At 38.2% G+C, this 26,209-nt stretch overlaps 1 protein-coding gene and 1 pseudogene across 6 annotated transcripts in view; both read left to right on the top strand.

The window, feature by feature from the left end:
- CA8 (carbonic anhydrase 8) overlaps positions 1–25,866 on the top strand; it is a 115,447-nt gene extending 89,581 nt beyond the window's left edge. Inside the window, exons 8-9 of one of the 6 annotated variants that reach the window (XM_045861046.1) lie at positions 2,384–2,553; positions 23,651–25,866. In XM_045861046.1, the coding sequence (XP_045717002.1) occupies positions 2,384–2,518 (135 nt within the window). In that variant the 3' untranslated portion in view covers positions 2,519–2,553; positions 23,651–25,866. Of the gene's footprint in view, positions 1–2,383; positions 3,201–4,991; positions 5,113–6,725; positions 9,473–10,796; positions 11,265–12,671; positions 12,756–23,650 lie in introns of those variants that run through there. The other 5 variants (XM_045861050.1, XM_045861047.1, XM_045861051.1 and 2 more) reach the window with 5 other exon arrangements.
- Positions 5,009–5,895, top strand: LOC123833043 (annotated as a pseudogene).
- Positions 25,867–26,209: the final 343 nt, after the last annotated feature.

Here is a 26,209-nt window from a genome sequence, read left to right as displayed (position 1 = left end):
AAAACATTTCTTGTGAAATAGTTCTCTCTAGGAACGCAGTGACTTGAGACTGGCTCACTGTTGATTCAGATCCTCCCGTCTAGAAGCTGCTTTTACTGAAGGTGCTGCCAGCTGAGGCCTGGAGCTTGAGGCCTTGGACTGTCTTCAGTACAGAATATGTAAATATAAATTAACCTAGCTTTAAAATGAACTTCAAAGTCCATAAAAATGGAGTGTTTTTAAAAATATGTTGAAGCCGTCAAGTTTCTAGGTCATGCTGTTCATCAAAACATAGGATTACATGTAAAGTGAATGTGAAGAGAGATGACTTTCCGTTTTCTCAGTCTAACTGGTTTATTATTTCCAATCTACTTTTTTTGTTAAATGCTTATCCATAATGCTAAAAGTTTCACTTCAAAAATGTTGGCTAGTAGTTATCAAATACTTCTGTGTGCTTGAAACTACACTGAATAATTTTCCAGAATCCTCCTGCTTACTTCTAACACCATCTCTGTGAATACTGTTATTTCCTCTCCATTGTACACATGTGGAAACTGAGGCTGAAAGAGGTGAAGTTGTTTGGTGGTTTGGGGCTCATGTGACAGAGCCAGGGTGACAACTGGCCTTTTGATGCTGAGCCCACTGCCTTCACCTTCATATTCTTCTTTTTGGAAAAAGCATAGGATCCTCTGACTGACCAGGTTCTTTTCCACTCCACACTTAGGGGAAACTAAGTAGAAATACATTCCACAAACAAGTACCAGGGATTCTCATGCAGCCTTGGCTCTAGACCCTTTCCAGGTGTAGCATGGTGGAAGTGTTACTCAGATTCCCATTCTAAGACCAAGAAGGTCTAGTGACAAACCATCATGTAGATTAAACAGCTAATTACTCATCTGACCGGCACTTCAATATAAATACCGATACTATTTTTTAAAAAATGACAGTTGTAGTTGGCTCAGATTTAGGAAATCAAACAGTATTGGAGACATGGAAAAATAAGACATTAGAAGTCAGATTTCTAACCTGGGGTCTAATCTAACAACACATTTAAAATTTTTTTCCCAACTCTATTTCCCAACATGTATGTGCATGGATTGAATTAGCATCTTGTGAGATTCAACTCTTTTTGAATCATGGAACTTCTACTTCAGAAAAAACACACAGGTGAAATTTGTATATCATTTAGGGGATTCATGGGCCTTCTAAATTCCATAGGAGTTTTTTGATTTTTATTAATTGATTATTAGTTGATTCCTTGCATTTTATTTCACTTTATGAATGGAAGAATTGTATGGCTGTGCTGTATGAAGAACCTTTGTAGATATAACCCTCTGATACACAGCTGTTGGACTTCTGGTGGGTTGATGCTGATCAAATCACATTTGTTCAACATCCTGGGATTGTGCCGGATATAGTTTGAATTGATTGGACGAGAATTCCCAAAGAGGTGGCTGTGGAGCTCTGAAAAGAGTGGGTGGACTTGGAATTATCAGACTTGGTTAATTTGGAAACTTTCTTCACCTCCTTGTTCTCAGTTTCTCCTTTTATGTAAAGAATGAAGACCATCTCTGTCATGTGATTATGTGGCATTTAAAAGGAATAACAGACAATGAGCCCTGTAGATAAATCAACCAATAGGTAGGCAATGTGTTTGCTTGTTGCTTAAACACTTCTCAGAGGGTCATGTCTGGCTGGCTACAGGTTCTCATGGGTGCAGCCCTGGCAGGTCAGAGAAACTGCAGTGTGGCTGGTGGAAAAGGTCCCTGGGGACTGTGAGCCCAACCTCTTCACAGGTAATGGGAAAACACAGGACCTGGAGAGGCCTCCTGAGAAAGGGAGACGAATATGAAAATCAATATTGCTAAGAGAGAAAGTTGGACTAAAAATTTTGGAAAATCAGAGTTAGTCTTTGGACCTGTGATCCCGAAGGGCTAAAAGAGCAGCAAAAGAATCTTTCGATGAAAGAAACCTTCATCTAATAAATCTAACATTTAATCAGTGTTAACATACAGTAATATCAGAACTCATTAATTAATGATATACTTGGGAAGCTTATAGGAACACATTTATTCATTCACTCTTTCTTATTATCCTACAGGCAGGCATGGAAGAATTTTGAGAGGGGTCATATCATTTTGCATTAATTAACCCAGTAGGTTTCCATGGCTATTGAGTTGACCTTGAAATCTCTACTTCTGTTGTCTCCATTTCTCTTGCAAGGATGAGGTCTAATGTCTTAGGTCTGGAAGAATTAAGTCTATTTTCCTCTTTTTGAGGTTTAGTTTGATGTTTTCCTTTTTAATTGTGGTAACTTCTCCATATTTTAAGTCACTTATGAAGCTCCAATCTTCTTAATGTCTAGTAGATGACTAATACATTTTTTCCCTGCTTTTCTTTTCAGATTGAAGAATTTCGAAGGCTGAGGACACATGTGAAGGGGGCAGAACTTGTGGAGGGCTGTGATGGGATTTTGGGAGACAACTTTAGACCCACGCAGCCACTTAGTGACAGAGTCATCAGAGCTGCATTTCAATAGCCTGAAAGAACAGGAACACACCCACCTTCACCCGGGTATGTGCAGATGAATTAAGAAAATGGGCACATAGTTATGTAAACCCACCAGACCAAAGTTACTCTCGTGATGGTCTGGATAATTCAGCAATATGAATTTTATTTTGATAAAGTTTATGACCCTTTTCAAGTTCCATTAATTTACAAGTGAAATAGTTTTATAAAATTTCTGTAGCATTGAAAAATATCTGCAGTCCTTATATTTCCCACCAGAGTAGCCTTTTGTTTCATACTTTGCTTCACTATGGACTTTCATGAGGAGAGGCACTTTGAGACAGAGAAATGGGGGAATGCAAGCACCCCTTCAGTTCTTTACTGTGTTGAATCCCTGAAACTTCAGCAGTCACCTCCTGATGACTGAGGACCATAAAGGAAGGGACTAGAGTATGTGAGCCTCAGAGCTGACCCTCATTGTTTAATGCAGGTTTGATTGTATTGTTTTGGGGTGTAGGAAAGGGCAGATCTGTCATGAATGAAAATACTTGTCCTATGGAAGTGCTGTTATTTGATAATCAAGAAGCACTGATTAATCTGAATATGGGTTTTTCATTGATCAAAAAATAACATATACATTTTAATATATTGAATTCAATATATATTCCTTACCCTTATGGAACTAACAAAATAAATATTGCAACCATGGAAAAGATAAAGTCTACAAAAATGACTATATACTGAATTATTTCTTTACCTTGTAATTTGCCTAAGAATGCATTCATAGGTCAGCACCTGGCTGGCACACCACTGCTTCCTGTAAGCATAGTATCTGTTGAAATAGTTTCCTAGGTAAGCAGGACAGTGCTTTGACTGTTAGATGGACCATTGGGAGTATATAATCACATACTATGTGACTGGTACAGTGAATGGACTGGGCAGTCAAAGATGAATAGAAATCTTTGGCATCCAGAAGCTCACAGTCTCATGAACTAGACAGTAGACAGAGGAATTTTAAAAGGTGATCATTTTGTCCATGTTTCCTAATCCATTTTTCTTGCCTCTCTATTATTACTGTACTCTATGTACCCAGTGTTCTGGACAAACTGTCTTCTCTTCTGTGATTGTGCTTTGCTCACACAGTCCTTCCCACCCTACCTCTTGCCTATTGATATCCTGGCTGCCCTACAGGCCTAACTCAAATACCACTCTCAGCATGAATTCTAGGCTTCTCCTTTAAATTGTAGCTCTTATTTCACATTCTTTCTTCCATTTAGCTATTTGTGTATTTCTTACTTTTTTGGTTAGATTTCAAGCTTCTTAAGGGTTGGAACATGTTTGCTTTGAACCCATTGTGACACATAACACTTTGTATTTTGAATGTCTAGGCAAATTAGAAGTTTCTTAGAAATATGCATATTGTATATTCCAGTCATTCATCCATTCTCGGTTTCTGTGTTAGACAGTACAATTCCTCTCACCCTTCTAATTTTGGAGTTGATGAGAGCCAGGCAAAGTTGCCTTTGGTAGGAATGAGAAGAAACTTTTGGTAATTCGTATATGGTAACAATGGAGAAAATCCAAGAGTGCTTTAAGCCAAGCCTTATAGTAGAGGATAAAAACATATATTTAATTAAAAATCATTATTGAACACCTTCTATGTGATTGGTTCTGGGTGTGCAGAGTTGAGAACAGATGTGGTCTCTACCCACATAAAACAGAGTCTGAGGTGGGGAGCCTGACATAGAAAAATAAAGACTTCAAAATATACAATTATAAATTATTTATTATAAATTATAATAAAGTCCACAATCGAGAAGAACAAAGAATGTAGCAATGAAGATTTCTGATAAAAGGAATATCTTTTGCAAAAGTCCCATTGAGGGGCTTCTCCTTTTGGAGGTGGTAAGAAGTGAATGCATTGAAGCACCTGAAAGAAGGCACAGTAAATCTGGGAATAGAAATCAAAGTGGAAAGTTAGGCGGGGCCCATTCTTAGAGGGTCTGTCAGTCACATGAAAGCATCTCTATTCCCATGTCAACAGAGTTGAGATCTCATAAAGACCTCAGGGAGTGGCCTGATCCCACGTCTGTTTTGAGCTGATCACAGGGATTGGATTATAGTGGGCCAGGGCAGGAGTAGAAGGATATTTCAGAAATCAGGTAGCCAAGGTGAAAGATGGCTTAGATACTAGACTAGGAGCAGTGGAGGTGGAGAGACGTTGATGTCTGTGAAACAGGCCTTGAAAGTGACAGCTAGTGATAAATTGGATGAGGTGGAGAAAAGTGGAAATATCAAAGATAACTTAGGGGGCTTGAGGTTTTGGAAACTGTGTGGATAGAGCATCATTGAGTGATGCAGGAAAGCTGGAGGAGGCTCTGTTTGGGATGGAAGAAAGAAAATTTGGGTGGTAATGTCCAGAAGCTGAGGGGCCTGGGCTGCAGTGAGGCAGGGGAGCCTGCGTCAGCTGCTGCCCCTGCCCCTATTCCATGGGGACCACACAGGTGCTGCCTGTGCAGTGATGGTGTGCAGCTTCCAGAACAGCCATGGACACCTCTCCTTCAGGCCTGGGAAGTTGCAGAGAGTCAAGACTCACATCATGAAGTTGATGGACATGGAGAAGGTAGCTGATGAGTTGCATATGCCATCTCTCCCTGAAATGATATTTGGACACAAGGTTTTAAGAATCCAGCACTGTTCTGGTTTTGGGATTGAGTTCAGTGCTACAGATGTAAACAACTACCAAGGAAGGCTTAAAGTAGCCTGTGCTCAAGAGTGGTGGGAAAGCAGGATGGAGGGTGAAGACTATAAGGAGGCTATTAAACCATATGATTGGGCCTGTACAACAGATTATTAGGAAACATTACTTGGGGAATCATTTAACTTAAAGGTTGTACTTACAACAGACCATAATAGATACAGAGAAATTGAAAGCTAAAAAATAGGTTAAGTTTTTTGAATTTCTCTTGTTTGAGGATGAACTTCATGATCATGGAATTTCAAGCCTAAGTGTGAAAATTAGAATAACACCTTCCAGGTTTTCCCTGCTGTTGCAGTTTTTCTTGAGAACTGATGGAGTGCTTATCAGAATGAATGACATAAGACGTCACCACGGAGGCCTGCAAGACCTACATGTTATGAGAAGATATGTCATGAGAGAGCAGAATTGCTCATTTAATGCATGTTTCACCTTCCCTCCACATGGAAACTAATGAGATACCATGGCATTCACTGATCAAAGAAGCAGTTGATGAGAAGCTAATATTTCCAGAAAAAGTTGATCATAACCCTGCAGACTCACAAGAAAATGCACCTGTGGAAGAGACTGTGATGTACCATCTCTCCATGGTAATGTTGGAGACCTCTGGCTATATGGATGGGGATATTCTTATTATGAAAATTCATTGACTTGTCTGAATGCAGATTTTCTGTAGCCTTAGAGGAAAAAAAAATAAAAGATTGTTGCAGACAGGTTCCACTAAAAAAAAGAGTTGAGTGGGAGCACATTGAATAAGAGATGCCTGTCACTCACAAGTAATGGGCTTGCCATGAAGGGAGCTGGAATTTTGATAGTGGAGATCAGAGAAGAGGTCTGAACTGAATACGGGAGTCATTAGCATAGAGATTTTACACTTATGTATAATGTTCTAATGCAGCATAGGCACTAACTCATTAAATGCTCATAAAAATCTTTAGGAGTCTTTACAGGTGCATTAACCAAAGCACAAATAAGTTAGGTTGCTTGCCCAAAGTAATGCAGTCCCACAGCAGAACTGGATGTTGGAACAGGGCAGCCTGGGTGGCAGAGCCCTGTTTCTTGGCTTTACATGACAGAGTTCAGAGAGTGTCCCCACAATGGAAGTCAAGGTGGAGCATGATGAGGATGCACGCGCCATACACAGGACGATGTTGAGTATGAAGGAAGAAGGTAGAGATGCTGTGTGATGGCAGCTCTTGATGTGCCGGGCTGGGAGGGGAGCAGAGGCTGCAACAACCGAGGGGATAAGATTGAAGGAGACTTTTTTTGTTAATTGACATAAAATCGATGAACAGCATTGCGTAAATTTAAGGTGTACATCCTGTTGATTTGATACACTTAAGTATTGCAATGGGATTACCACGGTAGCATTGGCTAATGTCTATCATGTCACATATATAGCATTTCTTTTTCGTGGTGAGAATGAGACTTCTTTTTTTTTTTAAACAAAAGAAATAATAGAAATTCTCTGTATTTTCAGGGGAATGAGCCAGTAGGTGGAGGGGCTGACGGCACTGTTTCCCAGAGGAGTGAAAAGGGATGAAATCCTAAGCAAATTTGGAGACTGACTTTTTTAATGGAGTAGATACTTTATGAACTTTAATAGGACGGAAGAAGAGGTGATCGTTTATAGACTTTGGGATTCATGACTTGTTTTCATTATTTCAGGAAGAATGGTGTAGCAGCCAGGAGGGCAAGAGCAGCAGGAAAGATGGGAGATTGGAGCAGAGTGAAGAAGGGTCGAAGGGTGGGCTTACAGGAGCGGCCAGTGAGAAGGGCAAGCAGTGAGGTGTGAAGAGGTTTGATGAACATGAATTTATGATTTTCCCCAGCCTAAGTTTAATTTACTATCTGTGAATATCAGTAACTATGAATGACACATTTTAATGAAATAAGATTCTCTTGAATTTTTGATCCATATGTCCCTAGACCAGAGTTACCTCTCTATAAATATTTAAATAAACAACACTATTTTATCGCTGTTACATACGCACACACAGCATGAGAGTTTAAAGTTAATGAGATTATGTATATTTCAGATATGTCATATTCACAGTATGATAGATAATGCGTAATTTTCAAAGTCTTAAATCAATTATACTTTAGGTATTTTGAGAGGAAGATGGACTTGTGTCCATTTCTTGGAGGCTGAGATTACTTAAAGGAGGTCATTTTCCTCGAAATTCCTAAGACTGGTGCAGGACTTCTTTCAAAGGCAACTCCAATTCTGACTTCATCTTTTTATGAATACATTTTTGATCATTTTATCTTGAAATATGTTATACAAATTTAGTTATAGTTTTACATAAAAATTATATTAGGAAATCAGACTTATGGATGTATGCTTTTTATTTGATATTTAATAATGCCCTAAGGCAGGTAATTCAAATTTTTATTAAAGTGAAATGATTTGACAGTCAGACTTTGAATTTAATGCATGAATGTTTCATTTAAGCTCTTGGAGCTGAAAAGAAAAAAAAACTTTTTTTCCTAGGAGTTCTCTAAAAAATGTTTAAAATAATTTAGATTTACTTTAGCTATGTTTTACTAAAATAACTTTAGTTTTTGGACTTAAAATGGCATTTTTTTGCATGACATGTCTAGACATCTGGAAGGCTTTGATAACCAAGACTCATTATTCCCATGAATAATCTGTGACTTTTCACATTACCATTTAAGAAGTATGAGCTCTGATTTTGTACTTGTATAGGGAATTAGCATATAACTCACCCAAGTGCAGTGTTAGTTCAGGTTTCTGGGAGCCAGTTGACATTAAGTGATCCTTTACCTACTGAATTTTCTACATGATATAGGAGGACCAAATCTGAATAACAACGAACAGCAAATAAGAACAAGTGTTAGGTCCAGTTTACTTGTTGCTCTTGGTGTTATAATACTGGTGCTAGTGAGTGGTTATTTGCCTACTTGTTTCATTAAGTATTAGCCCATTTTTAAAAGGCTATTCTGACTGTTTAGACTTAACTATTTCCCCCATGACTCAGGTATCATTAAACTGCACATATGTTTACAGTAAGTATAATTAATTATAATGATTTACTCTCTGTAAAAAACAATGACACAAAGCTTGTTAAATAGTTTTCCTTTATTCCACTTATCAGTGGAAAATATAAGTATGCCCTAAATAGATTTAAAAAATTCCCAAAAAATGTAGAAGGGAAAAGAGTGCGTATTAAGCAGCCATCTCTGAAAGATCCCTTTGTCGAACTTGCCCTCATTTTCTTTCTGGGTCTTTGGAGTCACCCCTACCTGTGCTGAACTCCTCCCCATGTGTACTTCTGAATTAACAATGTCTTCTGAACTTTAATGAACTGTAGCTAGCATCAATTCTATATCAGTTTTCTTTAATAACCGAAAAGAGTTATATGTTAGAAAGGGATAAGACATTATAGGAGAGGAGGGGCTGTGTGGGGAAAGGAAGAATATCAACTCAGAATGACCAGGTAGCTCAGGGGTGTCCAACCTTTTGGAGTCTCTGGGCCACACTGGAAGAAGAGATGTCTCGGGCCACACACTAAATACACTGTGACATGTAATCACAAAAACCCCTCATAATGTTTTAAGTAAATTTACGATTTTGTGTTGGACTGCATTCATAGCCATCTTGGGTCTCATGTGGCCCAGAGGCTATGGGTTGAACACCCTTGTTAGGGAAAAGCTATTATCTTTCCCGGATAAATGGGAAGCTGAAAGCCAATTTTAGTCAATAGAACCTGTACTCTTCTCAATCTAATAATTTAGCATAATGCACAGCATTAGGGTGAGGAATGAAAGCTCGATGGATGCAGTTGTTTTAAATTTATTGTATCAGAATTTCTTGAAAATGGAATGAATTTCTTAAAGGGTTTCAAAATGATTTCAGGAAAGGCCCCTGATACCAAGGGTGTTCATCCTATCTATTGTGTTTTGATTATGTGATATAAAATTGTTATTAACCTAAGAATGAAAAATATCAAAACTGTATAGGCATTTCTTTAAGATTACTAAACTAGGAAAATGCTCCTGGCTTCCATATTTCTGACTTTTTTATGTTTTGGAAATGTTCATCATTTGTTATGCATAAAAATATCTGAATAATTTAGTTTTCTTCCACCCCCATGAATTCATACAAAATTGTGTTTGGGTAGGAAAAAAGAGAGCATTTTGCAGTCATGTATGTTGAACATTAATATATTCTGATACCTTAAATAGATTTTATGAAAACCTAAAGGATTTCTCTTCCATAAGAAAATCACTGAGAACAGATTATCTTCTCCAAACATGTCCTATTATGCCTTTTACCTCATGAATGCTCAGTTTTGGTCATTTCTTCAAATCAAATTTTTAGCTTTTTTTTTTCCACTTTGAGACTTATTAAGAAAACCTTATGGAGAGACATGCACTTCAATTTCTTCCTCCTTTATCTGCCATGTGTTCCCTCTAGTTCTCTCTCCCCTGATAAAGTCCACAGAGATTTGGGAAAGCAGAGGCATTTTAGAACTAGGGAACTATAAAATCTCAGCACTCACCATCAGAGTCCTCACAGCTCAGGCTGGGGGGCCTGCTCTCTCTATAGGGACTCACCCACACTCACAGCTTCTGTTGCCACTAAATACAGATGATCCACTCATTTATATTCCTAGACCAGGTCTCTCTTTTAAGTTCTAGAACCAAATGCCTGACTGTCAGTATGACTTTTCTTTTGGCTGTGTCAAAGGCATCTCACACTCAACACATACACAACTGAATTTACGATATTCCTTCACAGACTTGGCTCTCTTAAAGTTTTCTCAGAAACCTGTCATACTTGACATTCTTCTTCCTCACCTCACCTCACCTCAAATTTTCACTTGTCATCCAGTTCTGCAGATTTTCCTTCTGACAGCTCCAAATTCATCTATACCAAGTTCTGTCCAGAAAAAGTCCAACCATATTAATATAACAAGAATGGTTTGCATGGCATTGAAGTAACCTGGCAGCCAAGGAGAGTAGACTGGAAGACACATGCATGAACAATGACGACTTCACTGTACTAGTCAGTGGGGGTGGTAGAAGCCATTGAGTGAGCATGTGTACTGTGTGGCTATCACATTAAAAAATGACTGAGTGAGTAGAGCAATGAATCTGCACCAAATTTTGTATTAAGCTTAAACATTCCTCTGCAGAAACCATTCAAATGATTCAGGAGGCCTCAGCTATGGGAATCTGGTGATTGGCAGCTTCATCAGACAATGTGCCTGCTCATGCATCACAACTCATGCAGTTTTTTTGTGAAACATCAAATCACCCAGGTGACACAGCCCCACTACAGCCCAGATTTGGCACCCTGCAACTTCTAGCTTTTCCAAAAACTAAAATCACCTTTGAAAGGGAAGAGATTTCAGACTCAATGAGATTTAGGAAAATCTCATATGACAGGGCAGCTTGTGGCAATTGGGAGAACTGTGTGAGGTCCCAAGGTGCATACTTTGAAGGAGACTGAGCCATCATTGTCCTGTGTACAATGTTTCTTGTGTCTTATATCTTCGTCAATAAATGCCTCTGTTTTTCATAGTACATGGCTGGATACTCTCTGGACAGATCTGATGTCTCCATCTTCATCCACACAACCCATCAAGTTACCATCATCTCTCACCTAGACTGTTGCAAGAGCATCCTTCTCTTTTATGTTGAAAAAAGATTTATAAAAATAACAGACATGGATGACATAGGGCACTCAAATGTGTGTGTCAATTCTGAGAAATTGGTACAAGAATGTTAAGTAGGATTCCGAATCCACACATGAGCACAGTGGAAAAATAACTAATTGGCACCATTTTTCATTAGGGGCTGGTGGTGGTATTGTGGTTGGTTATTGCCATCCACATGAAATATAGTATTGTTGCCATCTGATTTAAATGCCTTAGCTAGTGAGGTACAGTCTTTTGGAATGGGCTTTGGAAATTTATCTGCATTAGATCTACCAATATGTAACTTCTTGTTGTGTTAGCAATTACAAGGAAATAAAAAAAACATAATGAAAGAATGAAGTTCTCTAATTCACTTTCTATTTAATATTTTCATTTCATTGTGTAATAGTTATGGTCCTGATGATTATACTTAGCAAAAATGCTTATGTATAGCTTCTGTTTTCCATTACAGTGCTTCTTAAATCCCTTAAAAATTTCTGAATTCTTGTAATTTCAGTGGTTAGAAACTCATAAAGGCCTTTACACCTTGTCTGTAGAAAATATTTTCAGGAACAGCTTAGAAGCATGGAGTTGAAATGGATCTCAAAAAGTTATTTAATCTAGTCTTCTGCCTGAGGAGATGGGTCTTCAACTACATTATTCTAGATGGTTGCTTTCCTTATCTAGAAACAAACAAGCTAACAAACCTTTGTTGTCTGACAATACCTACTTCAGACATTTGTTACTCCTGCCTAATGCAAAAAAGAAAAAGAAACCCTTATGAAATGCTGTCTGTAAAGTATTAACTAAATTGGAATGCCATTTCAATAGTAATATTTTTATAGTTTGCCATGAATAAATATTTTTTATTATTGTAACTGGTTATATTCTAAGTATCCCAAGATTTATATTTTTCTTCTCTTTGTAGCTGGTGAGAAGTCCTATAACCTTTATGCTGCAGACTTATAATTTTTCACAGATATGAATGTTCATTCTGATTTTAGTATTGGGACAACCAATGGGTCTCCAATAACTTTTCTTTAAAGAATGATTATATTTAGTGGTTCCCAGCAATAAAATCACTGTGATTAGGAATAAAAGATTATAAATAAGAATAACAGTGTTATTAATCATCTGAGTTAGTCATTTATGGCACATTCCTGTATCTGAAATAGTTCCATAGGAAATAATGCTAAAATCCACATTTACTTATAATTACACATAATACAAACCTCTCATTATAATAGTTGCCCAAATCCCAATCCAACTTAATTTCATTGAATATAATTTCTGGACTAAAAGCATTAAGCTTGAACTAGTGAAAAATGTATAATATGTGCATTTAATTAAGGAGTAATTAGATACTCAATCACCCTTACAACACACCAGGGATTAGGGAAGAAGGAAGGAAATCATGATGCACTGTAGTGTATGAAATAGTTCCCTTAATTAGTTTAGTGCTAATTGAGATCGAGAAAGTGTCAAAGTTTCATAACATAGGTTTACTTGAGTAACTTTAAAAGCTAATAGTGTTTAATGTCTTATGATAGTTTGATGCAAAGAAATGTAGAAATGACCACCTTATATGCTTTATCCTAGAATTTTGATTAGGTTTGTACATTCATTGTACGTTTTGCACATTAGTGAGTGATGGAAAGCAAAAAACATATACGTTTTGTAGTTCAGGTATTTTGTTATATTCTACCTAATTTAATCCTCACAACAATTCTGTGAGGCATGTGTTTTTATTTTCATTATAGAGATAAAGAAACTGAGGCTGAGAGGGGTTGATTAACTTGTTCAAGGTCATAGCCATTAAAGTGCAAAGCAAGGATTCAAACCCAGGTAGGTTTAACTGCAAATCCTGAGCTCTTTCACTACATCACATTTCACATAACAAAGGGCAGAAAATAATGAAGTCCTTTACATCCTTGCCTCCTTGTCTTTTTTCAGAAAAGTTCCTGGGAATCGGATTTCTGAGGGAAAAGGAGATGCATGTTTTCATTTTTGGTAACATTGCTAAACTACCTTCTAAAGAGTGTTATGCTAATTTTTGCTTACACCAGTGATTATTTTATAGAAGGTGTTTTTGGCATTTATTTTTATCAGTCACTTTGTATAACTTTCATCTCCTTTCTCATCTTTTTACTCTTCACTTTCTTGAAATGTGTTCATTTCCATCTACCTATTGAAATGGCTGTGGCAAAATTCACCTTGACTTATTTCTCTTTTTCTAGTTTGTTTCCATGTCTCCAAATACATGTTCATGGAAGAAAATTCAAACAATACAGAACAAAAGGAAGAGGAAGCAAACATTTCCTCCTCTCGGTGATAGCTGTCCCCAGCGCTGGGGCGTTCTGGTTAACGTGGGGAATCTGTAGCACGGGGGATGGGGGATGGCTCAGGTTCCATCCTGACACCTCATTAATTAGCTGTGTGACCTTGAAAAAGTTACTAATATCTCTAAGTCTCCTTTTTTCAATCACTTAAATGAAGGCCATAATAGTGTCCACCTCATAAAGTGGTTGTGAGGAATATGATGAGATAATGTAACCAAAGAGCTTAATTTGGGTCCACAATTAAGTGTTCAATAAATGTTACCTTCAACGTAGTTTTGTCCATTCGATCTTTCCTTATGCACATACATATTTCATATGGGCATGTGGACATGTGGTGGTCCTTATGTGATGACATTATGAGGGCTGTTTTCTATTTGATGATACATGTTTTCATGCATTTGAAGAGATGGTATACTTTTAAATGATATTACATAAGTTGCCTTTAAATATGTTACAAAATTTACTGAGCTATTCTTCTATTATTGTATATTTAGATCATTCCCAGTATTTTGCTATAGTCAATAAGACTATGGTTAATTTATGCATTTATTTCCTTAGTAATAAATTCTAAGAAAAAATTCTTAGTAATAAGATTATTAGATCAGAAAGTGAATTGTAATATATATGTATATATGCATATATATTGTAATATATTGTATATGCATATTACTCTCCCCAAGAATTATATCAGTTTATGTTTCCACTAACCATGTTCCTAACTACACATTTATTTATTTTTACCTTTATCAACATTGAGCATTTTCATTTTTTATTCTTGGCAATCTGATTAAAAGTGACTCTGTTATGTTATGTTAAGTATTCCTGTGAATACTTGATTTTATTCTTGAATTTCCTGTTCTGTCCCATTAATCTGCCTGGTCATGAGCACCGACCGCCATGTGTGTGGCAGGAGTGTGTGGTTTAGTGTCTGGTGTGACAAGATCCCTTACTAATCTTTTTGGCAGAATTTTCCTGGCTATTTTCACATGCTTAATTCTCCCAGAGAAAATATAGGATCATTTTGTCAGAAAGACTGAAATAAAGAGTAAAAGAAAGAGAAGGTGAGAAAAAGTGAGAGAAAAAGAAAGGAAAAAGAATCTTGCCAGAAATTTTCCTTTAGATTGATTGACTGTATGTAGAGAAATTTGATGATAATTAATATTCTTACAATATTAAATCTCTTTGTTAAACAAACATAAACAGGTCTATGCTTATTTAAGTTTTTATGTTCTTTGTACATTGCATAGTTCTCTCTTCTCACTAAATTTACTTCAGGATGCACATTTGTTCTCTGGAGTCAGCCTGAGGTATAGCTTGATGAGGAACACAGCATCTCCACTTTCTGCCCCACAGCTTGGGTAAATTATTGATATTCTCTCAGCCTCAGTTTCCTCCTAAGTGAAATGGAGGCAATGAGAGTCATACCTCTTAGAGACACTGCGAGGATTAAATGAAATATGGTAAAATGCACAGGGCAGTGCTTAGCAAAGGCTTAGCATTCAACAAATGTGAGCTATTACTAATGTTATTGTTATAATCAGCAACTTTGATTAGTGTCATTTTCCATTAAAATGATATATTGGCTAATATTATTTCATTGGAAAAATAATTGCTTAAGTCTGTCCTTGGCTTTCTTACTAATCTTTTCTATAGTTTTAATAATATTCCAGCAGATTGTTTTGAATTTTTTAAGTAGACCACGATCACATCTGTAAATGACAATTCTATCTCCTCCATTCTAATTTTAATATTATTTTATTCCACCATCTAGTACTTTCAGAATAGTGTTAAATAAACTAACAATGATGTCGGGTACCCCTATTTTATTTCTGATATGCTTGATTTTTATTTCCAAATCCAGAGGCATTGTCCACTCTCTTTCCTTTATTCAAAAGCATTTGTTGCTCTTGACCTCTTTCTTTCTGTATTTATTTTTCCTCATCATCACCTCATCCTGTTACTGCTGGGTATGTTGTAATGGAAGGACATTAATTTTTAGCCTTCTGTTCCGTGTATGGCAGTATTGAAGGGGCTGTGTGAAAATATAAACACAGACACAGACTTCCTGAAGGGGTTTGCAGCCTAGCGTTGGGAGTTAATCAGGTACACAGCTACCTTCAGATCATAGCAGTGTGTGGAAACTGCCCTGAGAGAGGTCCTACTAGTGAACAGGGAAAAGAGACCATTCTGAAAGATAAGAGTCCCTACGTCAGGCAGACAGCTGTTTTTTAGACAACTTATTTTGGAGAGTTTACATTGAACTATCTTACTTAAAGAGGGATGCTTTAGTGTGTTATCAGTAAGCTGAGCCAGACTCACCGAAACTTAGGTCAACCAGGTGACCTGCAGTGGTTTCTGAGAATTAGGGCATGTGTGCACATGTGCTTCTTTATTTTTGATAGCTGTTCAGGGAATCCTTCAGGTTCAGGTTCCTTCAGGTTCAGGTTTGATAGCTGTTCAGGTTCCCCAGGGTATCCTTGTAGAAGATAATGTAGGGTTCAGAAATAGTCACATGAAAGATAGCATCTGCTATTATATCGAAATATCTGATAATTTAGATGACTTCTTAAGATATGGCCATACTTCAAGGCCTCATCATAGACAATGATCATTGTATAATAGAACATTCCCTTTCATAGTTAAGCTTTCTTATTATTTATATATAGATAAATGGGTATTTGGAGCAAGTCCCAAAGGAGAGAAAGTCAGCCAGATTACCTTTGCATATTGAAAGTGTCATTTCTTTAGATTGATGTACCAAATAAATTTATATTCTGATTACCAAGGAATACAGTTATTATGAAAACTTTAGAAAATACACAAATATATAAAAAAGAACTTCTATTTTAAATACTGGTAATTCATTAAGCCCAGGCAGTTAATTTTGTTTCCACCACAAATTGCAGTAAAATAACAGGAAATAGATTTTTTTAAGTGCACAAACTTACAAGGGTAGTGAAAACAAAAGAGGAGACAACAGCAGCAATATTTTGGAAGCTGGAAGCAGATGGTTGTGTGGTAATGGATTTAGCAGATGTAAGGAACAAGCCTGTTTACATGACAGAGTTTCTCAAAAGTCCCAGGAATTGGTGGCAACAGACATCACTAGAAGTTGGAGTGCAAGGAGGCTCAAATCATCTGTGTTGGTGAGAAGCTGTTTAAGAAGCACATACATCCCCAGATCCACTCCCAATCTTTGGTGGATGCCTGGAGATACCCTCTGGAGATGATGAAGAGTCTCTCATTAGGGGTCATAGGCACAATTGATCAGTGTACCACACATGAAATAACATCCTTGTACCTCATGTTCCCCTCCTCCACCCCTGCCTTGGCCTCCAATGTATTGGTAGCAAGTCCCCTACGCAGACAGGTGGCTGGAAGGATCTTTCTGGAGAATATTACACCCAGAGTCTTATCTACTGAAATCTGCCAGTCAGCTCATCCTGTGGTGAGGGTATGACAGATAGGTCCCCTGTGTGCGTGGAACCTCCAACCTGGTTTCTTGTAGTGGTTGTTCTTTCTCAGGTATGAGCAGTTAAGGATGTTTGAAGAAGGACTATAACATGTAAGAGTCTAAAGCAAACAGAAGAAGGCAAGATATTAGAAATAAATATCTAGGAAGAGAAAAACTTCAGAAAGTTCAGCATTCAGATCTTCAGAGAGGTAAGGAAAAAGTTGAAACCATTGCATAGGAATAGGATGCTACTAAAAAACTGAAAACATGAAAGCAGAAATGAGGACCTCCAGTCAAGATGGTGGCATAGGCAGACGTAACTCACCTCTTAGCACAACTATATCAAAATTACAACTAATATGTAGAACAACCATCACTCAGAACCATCAGAAACTGAGTTGAATGGAAGTCTGACAACTGTGGAATTAAAGAAACCACATCATCCAGAATGGTAGGAGGGGTGCAGACACAGAATGGGCTGGTTCCATATACATATGTGGTGGATAAAAATTCAGGAGAGATATATCAGGAGCGAGGAGTCCCAGACCCACACCAGGGCCCCCAGCCCAGGATTCCAGTGCCAGGAAGATAAATCCCCACAACTTCTGGTTGCAAAAACCAGCAGGGGTTGAGTTGGTGGAAGAAACTTCTGGAGCCCCAAGCAGTTCCTCTTAAAGAACCCACACTAGGAATCACCTACTTAGCCATACTCCCTCTGAGCTCCAGCACCAGGGTAGCAGCTTGAAAGGCACTAGTGGTATACAGGGAGAAAGTGAAATGTCTGGCATCAGGACAAGCAGAGGCCATTGTTCCTTTGCTAAATTCTACCCCCACAGAGCTGGCAAGCTGGTGCTATATCTGAGACTCCAGCAACCTGGCTAACACTGTTTGACTTGTCTTGAAGATCCCCAGAGGCTTTGCCCCATCCAACTCATGGGCCCATCCAAGCTGCTTTTCCATAAGAATGGCTGGTCTTGGCTCCTAAATCTTATCAAACAAGCAACAGCTGGCTCCACTGAGCCCCAGCTGTAGCCAGCTTAGATTCACAGCTTGGTTTAGTCTGGGAATCTCTGAGCCCAGCACAAGTAGCAGCCATCTCAGATTGCTTTATAGCTCAGGCAGGCCCCAGGCAAAACACCAGTGGAGGTTACTCTTGGCCTCAACCAGCTGGGAACCCCCAGGGCCTGTGCACCCTATGTACAGCTATAGATCACACCAGAGCACCACAACCTTGCTCCTGTACAGCTGATCCTCCATGGAGGACAGAGGTTGGTAGTAAGTGGTCATAGCCAGTCATTGCAGCTTACTAGCCTGGGTAAATTCCTCTCATTGACCTGCCAACAGCAACCAAGGCTCAACTACATGAGGAGGGTATATTCAGCCCAAATGAAGGGTGCACTTCAAGTACCCAGCTTGGACCCTACAGGACACCTACTACATTAGGCCACACTACCAAGACACTGATTCAAGCAGCTCTACTTAATATGTAGAAACAAACATAGGGAGGCTGCCAAAACAAGGAGATAGTGAAACATGGCCCAAATGAAACAACAGATCAAAGCTCCAGAAAAACAGCTAAGTGAAATGGAGATAAGCAATCTATCAGATGAAGAGTTCAAAATGCTGGTTTTAAGGATGCTCAAGGAACTTAGTGAGGACCTCAGCAGCATAAAAAAGACCCAGTCAGAAGCAGGGGATACACTAATTGAAATAAAGAACAATTTACAGGGAAATAACTGTAGAGTGGATAAAGCTGAGAACCAAATCAATGATTTGGAGCATAAGGAAGCAAAAAGCAACCTATCAGAAAAACAAGGGAAAAAAAAATCCATAAAAGTGAAGATAGTATAAACAACCTGTGAAACAGCTTGAAGGGGTCCAACATTCGCATCATAGGGGTGCCAGAAGGAGAAGAGAAACAGCAAGAAATTGGAAATATATCTGGAAAAATAGTGAAAGAAAATTTCCCTTTTTTTTGGTGAAGGAAATAGACATGTAAGTCCAGGAAGCACAGAGAGTCCTAAATAAGATGGATGCAAAGAGGCCCACTCTAAGACACATAATAATGAAAAGACCAAAGGTTAAAGATAAAGAGAAACTTTTAAAAGCAGCAAGAGAAAAGTTAGTTAACAGATGGTTGATGGAGTGGGGAGGGGGAGAATGGGTGAAGAGGTGAGGGAAAGTACAAACAGAAGTACAAATAGGTGGTTACAGAATAGCCATGGGGATATAAAGTACAGTATGGGAGATAGAGTAGCCGAAGAACTTAATACACATGATCCATAGATGTGAATCAATGGTGGGGGGACTGCCTGATAGAGTAGGTGGCAGTGGGTGGAGGGGGGTAAAGATGGAAAAATCAGGACAACTATAATAGCATAATCAATAAAATATAATTTAAAAAAGCAGAAATGAAAAAATTTATAGTAGAATCAGAAGGCAGAATTGAAGAAATTTCTTGGAAAGTAGAGCAAAACCAGGAGAGAATAGAATAGGAAAATTGGAAAACCAAGTTAGGAGCTCCATTATCCAAATAATAGGAAAAGGAGAAAAATGGAGAAAATGGAGGGGAGGAACCACCAACAAAATTATTCAAAACATTTTCTCTCCCTGGCTGGTGTGGGTCAGTGGGTTGAATGCTGACCTGCAAACCAAAAGGTCACTGGTTCGATTCCCAGTCAGGGCACATGCCTGGTTTGTGGGCCAGGTCCCCAGTGTGGGGACATAGGAGAGGCAAACAGTTGATGTCACATCTATGTTTCTCTCCCTCTCATTCTCCCTCCCCTCCCCTCCCCTCCCTCTCTCTAGAAAGAAGTAAATAAAATAAAAAAAAATTTAAAAAGTTTTCTCAGAACTCATGGACTTAAATTTACAAATTGTAAAAGACTCACTGAATTTCCAGCATGGTAGATCAAAATATACATACCCATGCAGTATTACTGTGAAATTCCTGGACAATGAGGGAAAATTAAAGTGAGAAAAAACAAGTTGAAAATCAAAGAACCTGGAATTTGGATGTCAGACATCGTGACAGTATACTGGAAGCTGAAAGTCGATGAAGGATGGCCTTCGGAATTCTGAGGGAGTATTACAACACACTTAGAATTCCTTGCCCAGGCAAAATTTTCAATAATTTGCCACGACTTCTCAAAGTCGTTTTTAGGTATCAAAGTCACTGAAGATTTACTTTCCAGGAAACTGCTGGAAGATTTGCTTCACCAAAATGCAGCAAGCTGAGAGAAGAGGTGTGGGATTCAGGAAACAGGAGATCAGACAAGGGAGATTGCCAAAGTGATGGTGATGTGAGGTTGTAGGCAGAGATGGTGTCAGTCCAGATGTGAGCAGATGAGAAGGATGTAGAAGAGTTTTCTTAGGAAGATGAAATTGATAGACTGTGTGATGCCTTATCTTCCTGAGAGTAGAGTCAAACAGTCGGCAGGTAGTTTTGAATTGAGTACATAGGAAGCTAAGTTGGAAAAAACCGGAGATAATTATTAACTCCAAGGAAACTAAAAAGTTGTGCAGGAAGGGAGAATTAATGGTATATTAATAAATATAGCTCAGCTCTAAATAATATTTACATCATTGCAGTAATAAAAGCTGAATATTGATCCAGCCAAAATTATTACAAAACCATATTGGGGGAATGGGGTGAAGGGAAGGGTGTATGTGTATATGGGTGATGATATGTGTGTGGGTTGGGGCTGACAGGGGAAAGTAGGTCACATCTTCATTCTCCACAGGAAAAGTCACCAGATGATACCAAAACAGAAAATTGAAAAGGAGCAGTACAATCATACTACTTAGTTCAATGGTGTTAATAAAATAATCAGCGATAGGTATTGAGGAGGAGGAAATTAGTGGTGGACTGATAGTTTTAGCAACAAACCTCTTAGCATCATTTAGCAAACCTTTAAGCATCATTTAACACATTTAAACTATGTGCAAGCATAATTTTGAGGTTTATAAATAGGAGTAATTGCTGCTGTTATGTTACTTTTTAAAATGTTTGTACACACACACACACACAGAAACTTTTTTTAGGAGTGTTTGCCATGGGCCAGATGTCGTGCTGGACCTTGGGAACACTGTGCGGATGAGAACAAGTCTTCACCCATGAACACTCACTGGAGTGATGGAAAGTAAATTTCCAACACCTGCTGTGGAAAACAGTAGGCCCTCCAGCAGTGCACTTCCAGTTTCAGTGAGTGAGATTCCTGTCCGTCACCCGAAATCGTCACCAGGAGTTCAGTTATGTGCCTTGGAGGTGCTGCTGTCACATTGTATCTGTTGTCATATTATATTCTCACACAATCGCCCCAGGGTAAGAGCTGTTATGTGAGGCTTAGAAAGGGCAGGTAGATTGTCTAAAATGTTATAGCAAGTTGGTGACAGAGTTTGAATTTGAACTCAGGTCTCACTGATTCAAAATCCATTCCCCAGGTTGTTATCGATTGAAACATTTTCCCAGGTAATCTGGTATCTGCAGTGAACAAGATCGGGTGTCTGTCTTCAGGGGGAAGTAATACCAAGATCACTCTTAGAAGTGGCCTTTTCTTTGTTTGAAAACTATAGAGAAGTAAGTACTCAGCAAGCATGGAGTATTATCTTTGGTCTCTTCTGTGAGAGAGATTTCAGCAGAGTGAGCACCTAAGTTCACCAGCAGAGTCCACTGTCAGAGAAATTAGAATTCATTCAGCACTTTTTGGAGAACCCTCTAAATCGAATACTCAGAGCTTCAGAAATGAATGAAACACCAACGAACAGGAGCATTGGCTGCCCTGTGGAGTATGTTCAATGTTCAATGCTTTGGATTAAGACCTGACCTTGTATGATTAGAGTGATGGGATATTTACTTAACCTATATTTTCTTCAGTTGATGTTTTAGACCATGGTAGTTTAATTTTAGAATAGCTGGATATATTCTTAAAGTGAGGTTTTATTGGTTTTATAAATTTGGAATATTTGCCTCTAGACTAGCCTTTCCCAACATTTGGCCACCAAGATGTTAAATCAAGAGGTGACTGTCCACATAAATTTGAAAAATCCTGTATATAATATTCTCCTCTTGGAGATTTACAATGCAGGTTAGCATGTTAGAGAGTCTGAGATGGTTTTACATGAAAGAACCATATTTTACTACATTTAACCAGCATTTCCACAATTTTTCTGAACATGGATTTATTTTTCCAAGCTACTTCTAAAGTTATGTGGAACACATTTGAGGAACTAGGGCTCAAGGGTAAAGTCCTTTTGCAGAGAATTCATACATTATGACCTTTAGGCTCATTTTAGCTCTGCAATGGTGTGACTTCACAATTTTGATCATCAGTCAATTTCATGTCAGTCATTTCGACTTATAATTTTTGGGGCTGTGTTTAGTTAAGAATATGCAGATTATGACCTCCGGAAGGAGGAGGCACAAGCCACCTACATGGCTGGGCAGGTGTCGCCCTAAGCATCTGAGCTCCCACTTTGGGGAATTGAAAACCTAGGGGACATTTTGATTGAAGGCATAGTTTCAATACACACACACACAGGAAACAAAGTCACAAGATTTATATTTATACATCCCAGAATGGGGGTGCAGTGAGCCTTGGGGAAAGCAGTCCTCCGTCCCAGGTCTCAGTGAGCAGGAGAGAACAGGGTAGCAAGCATCTATTTACGTATAAGGAGGTTGGGGTGGGAGTCACTAATTTTTTCACGGGCTTAGCTCTGAGTGGTCATTTTCAAAGCTGACCCAGGAAAACAAGGCAGAAACTGGTGGTGGGAATTCTGAGCTTGGATCTTTGTCTAAATGTCCAGATGCAGGAGTGAGCAGGGTTTTCACGCTGTGAAATGCTTAAGCAGCAACTCAGAATGGCTGTTTTCTCATCACATAGGTTATAATTGTCAAACATATACATAAACAATGTCCTGTTTTACCTTTGAAATCATATCCTTGAGGCATACTCTCAAAGCTTTGGTCATGGCTCACTATCTTTTTTGCAAGGTAGTCTGGATATATATACCCCAGCATTATAACTATTTTCTAATAATTTTTCAGAAATGATATATATTAACATGCACATATGCATGCATGTGTAGACATGTGTGTACATGTGTACAGGCACATCCATGCATGCACCATACATGGACAAATTTAAAGTATATTCCAATGTACCGTAATTTATTGAGGAAGGAAGTCATTTGGTTTGTTTCCAGTTTTTTTGCAGTAGGAAATATCCTTGCACACAAAGTCCGCGTATGATTGCATGGTTATATCTGTATGATAAGCTCTTAGAAGTATAATTCCAGGTCAAAACTATATCCATTCTAAATTTTAATAGGTTCTTTGTTGTTCAAAAGATTAGAGCAGTTTACCTTTAGCCACTGTGTGAAGGTGTCAGTTTCAGCACCCCCATCTTGGTCCGCAGGAGGGGATGCTATCAAACTGAAAGCAGATGTCATTTTCCTCAATGGGAAACTCATGATCTCACAAAGTGCTCTTTTATATATGTATTATTCTCCGTTTGTTATTTATCCATTTCTTTAACAGAATTGTAAAGTTATTTGGGGACTAGGAAGAAGTGGCCTTTGTGCCCAAGTTGTTATTATCAATGATATTACACATAAAATTAATGGTGGTAGCTGAAAGCTTTATTTTATTATTAAACATCATATGTGAATTTTTGTTTAGAAAACATTTCACACATTATTTATTTTGGTGTAAAATATTTGTTGCTCTGAAATTTTGCATAAATAGATTCTGCCATACCAATTAAAATTATGGTAGAATGGAGAAAATTTGCAGAGGTGACAAACTTGAGCATAAAGATATTTAGAAATTTCTCCATTTTTTTATGAAGTCTTTTTTTTATTTTCTCTTATTGTACTGTAAAAAGATGTTTCAGTCTGCTGTGGAGGAATGTCAGTAACATAATTGACTCATTCTTTTTGCATGAAGGAGGAAGACAGTGGTCGTATAGTGCCCTTGGATGAGAAATGGATACTTTTGAGCTGCAGCTCCAGTTTTTCCTGAAAGCCCGCATTGTTTATCTTCATCTAATCCAGCTCTGATGGACATCTGTGGCAGTTGCCTGTACAATGCTCTAATGAAATATTAGAAATGGCTGTACATTCAGGAGAAACTCCGTATTATATATCCACATCACTGCTGGTAGTATTCATATTTTTGCACATACTGTTTATTGCTTACATGTAGAAGAAATGAAACTAGTTTTCAGAGTTGTTATTAATATAAATATATATCATGTAGTAATGTCGACACAGGAAAAATACATTTCCAGCATTAGCAGTCCTTCATTTCCTGTCCCCAACAGAAAATTCACTCCTTCAGAGAATGATGTAATTCCTGATAATAAAATAAGAATTTTGATCAAGAACAGTGTACGGCTTCAAAGTGGAATGTAAAGGATTAGTAAAAATCATATCTCATGTTATTTTTCAGCCCCCATACCACAATTGATGCTAGGCTGGTTTCTTATTATGGAAAACAGTTGGGAAGTTAATGCAAAAATATAATACTCACTTTATATATTACTTTTTTAGTAAAAGGATTTATTGGAAGATATGAATCTAATCATTTATTTGATATATTAGAAGCTAAGGTTTCTAGGACACGATAGCAATGCAAATTTAATAGTATCCCTGTAATAATTTAGTATTGTACATTTTGTAAGACTTCAAAATATTTTATTGTGTGGATTTTGTGTCTTCAGCATATTGAGATGTTTCTTTCCAAGATGACCAACAATATCTTTATTTTAATTAATTTTAAGTGCTACTGACAAATTCAAGCATATGCTTATATATAGTTAAGTGTGGCAGAATGAGATAATTTATATACAATGGTAGAGTGCGTGGTGCAAAACAAGTACTTAATAAATATTTGTTATAATCACTGTTGTAAAACTAATAACTTCAATAATATAGTCCTGATTTGGAGGTATTTTTGTGATGCAAAATATCTAAGTTACAACAGAAATAATAAAGGTGGAACAGGCATGTGCTGAGAGATTTTAGAGGTGTTGGGTAGAGATTGTAATAATGACAACATTAAATTCAGATAAAAATCACACTAAATGTCCTGGAAATTGGAAGTGTGGCAGGTTCATGGTGGAGCTCAAGGCAGGGAGAGAAAGCGAAGAGCTGCGGCAGAGTGAGGGAAAGCAGAGTCTTGTGAAGGGTCGGTCCCGGGTTGCCTGGACCACATCAGGGCAGTGTCAGGCAGAGCTTGAGAGGCAGAGGCAAGCCCTGCATTCTTCCTGCCACTGTTCCTTGTATGTATACAGACATGAAGAAATGACAAAGTGTGGTTACAAAAACTGTGGCATATGTAAACATTTATATCTGACAGACAAAACTGATAAACCACTCATTTAGCACTGACTGCGGTGGAGCCTCGTTTGCAGTCCACATCAAAAGACAAACTCTGAAGCTTTTCATGAAGGAGAGGCCAAATGGGCTGCCCCACTCCTCGGGCTGACCCCATGTTCAGGTCCCAGGCCCAAACGGCTCACAGGCACCCAGCTTCTCTGCTCCTGAGCAGACGGAAGCTGTTCCTGAACCTAATTTCTGATGCACCTTGTAGTCCCCCACCATCTGTCCCCTAAAAATACAAAATAAACATAACAAAAATGAATTCACATGACTTTCAAGGTGATATTGAGTTTCCCATATTTTCCTTTTTCTTCTCCAATATGTATACATGTATATATATTTATTTTACATTGAGGAATCACATTAATTTGCTGTATATTTTCTGAGTCAAAAGACTGAAATGAACTACTTGGTTAAGTGTCTGGTATTCATTGGTGTGATCTTGTGGAAGCTTAATATTCTTTAATATGGAAAACCCCTTCTTTCCATAGTTAGGTAGCTCAGGGTTGGACTATGAATACTGTTTGTAGTGATGCTTTTGTAGGAATGAATTTGAAAATGTAGTCTGTCAATTAGCAAAAGTGCAAATAACTGATATCAAATGTATTCCGCTTCGATGGTGGCCTGGGAAAGAAAAGTTAAGGGTGTGTAACAGACCCCAAAATGGGGGAAGGAGCCTCCCAAAGTAGAAGTGTTCCTGTGTGGAGGCAGGGGGTGAGTGGGAGTCAACTAAGAATAAATGCCAGGTTTTCAAAGATCTTGAAGTTTAACTTAGGGTATATTTTGTTTACGCAGCTGTCCTGAGAGATACTCTAATCTTATGTGTATTCACGCCATAGTCTTTCCCACACGTCAGCCTGCAGCCTTTTCTCATGGACCGGAGTCACCTGGCCACCTATGAGGCCACCAGCCCTATAGACAACACCAGGCCAAGGAATAACAATGAGTCAATGAAGGTGACTGTGCTATTTAGTCAGCTTTTATTGATGCGGGTTCAATCTCAATCACTAAGAATCAATCAAGAGCAATAACAGAAACAATCAGTAACAATATCACATGAGAGAACTGGAGGGTAACCAACCCAAGTCCCAAGAGTTCAGATAAGGTCTGATCTGGGAGGCAG

The sequence above is a fragment of the Phyllostomus hastatus genome, unplaced genomic scaffold, assembly GCF_019186645.2.
Source record: "Phyllostomus hastatus isolate PE091 unplaced genomic scaffold, TTU_PhHast_1.1 phas_scaffold_21, whole genome shotgun sequence".
Taxonomy (NCBI): Eukaryota; Metazoa; Chordata; class Mammalia; order Chiroptera; family Phyllostomidae; genus Phyllostomus; species Phyllostomus hastatus.
Note: the sequence above shows the minus strand (reverse complement) of the source record. Positions and strands in the feature narration are given on the sequence as shown.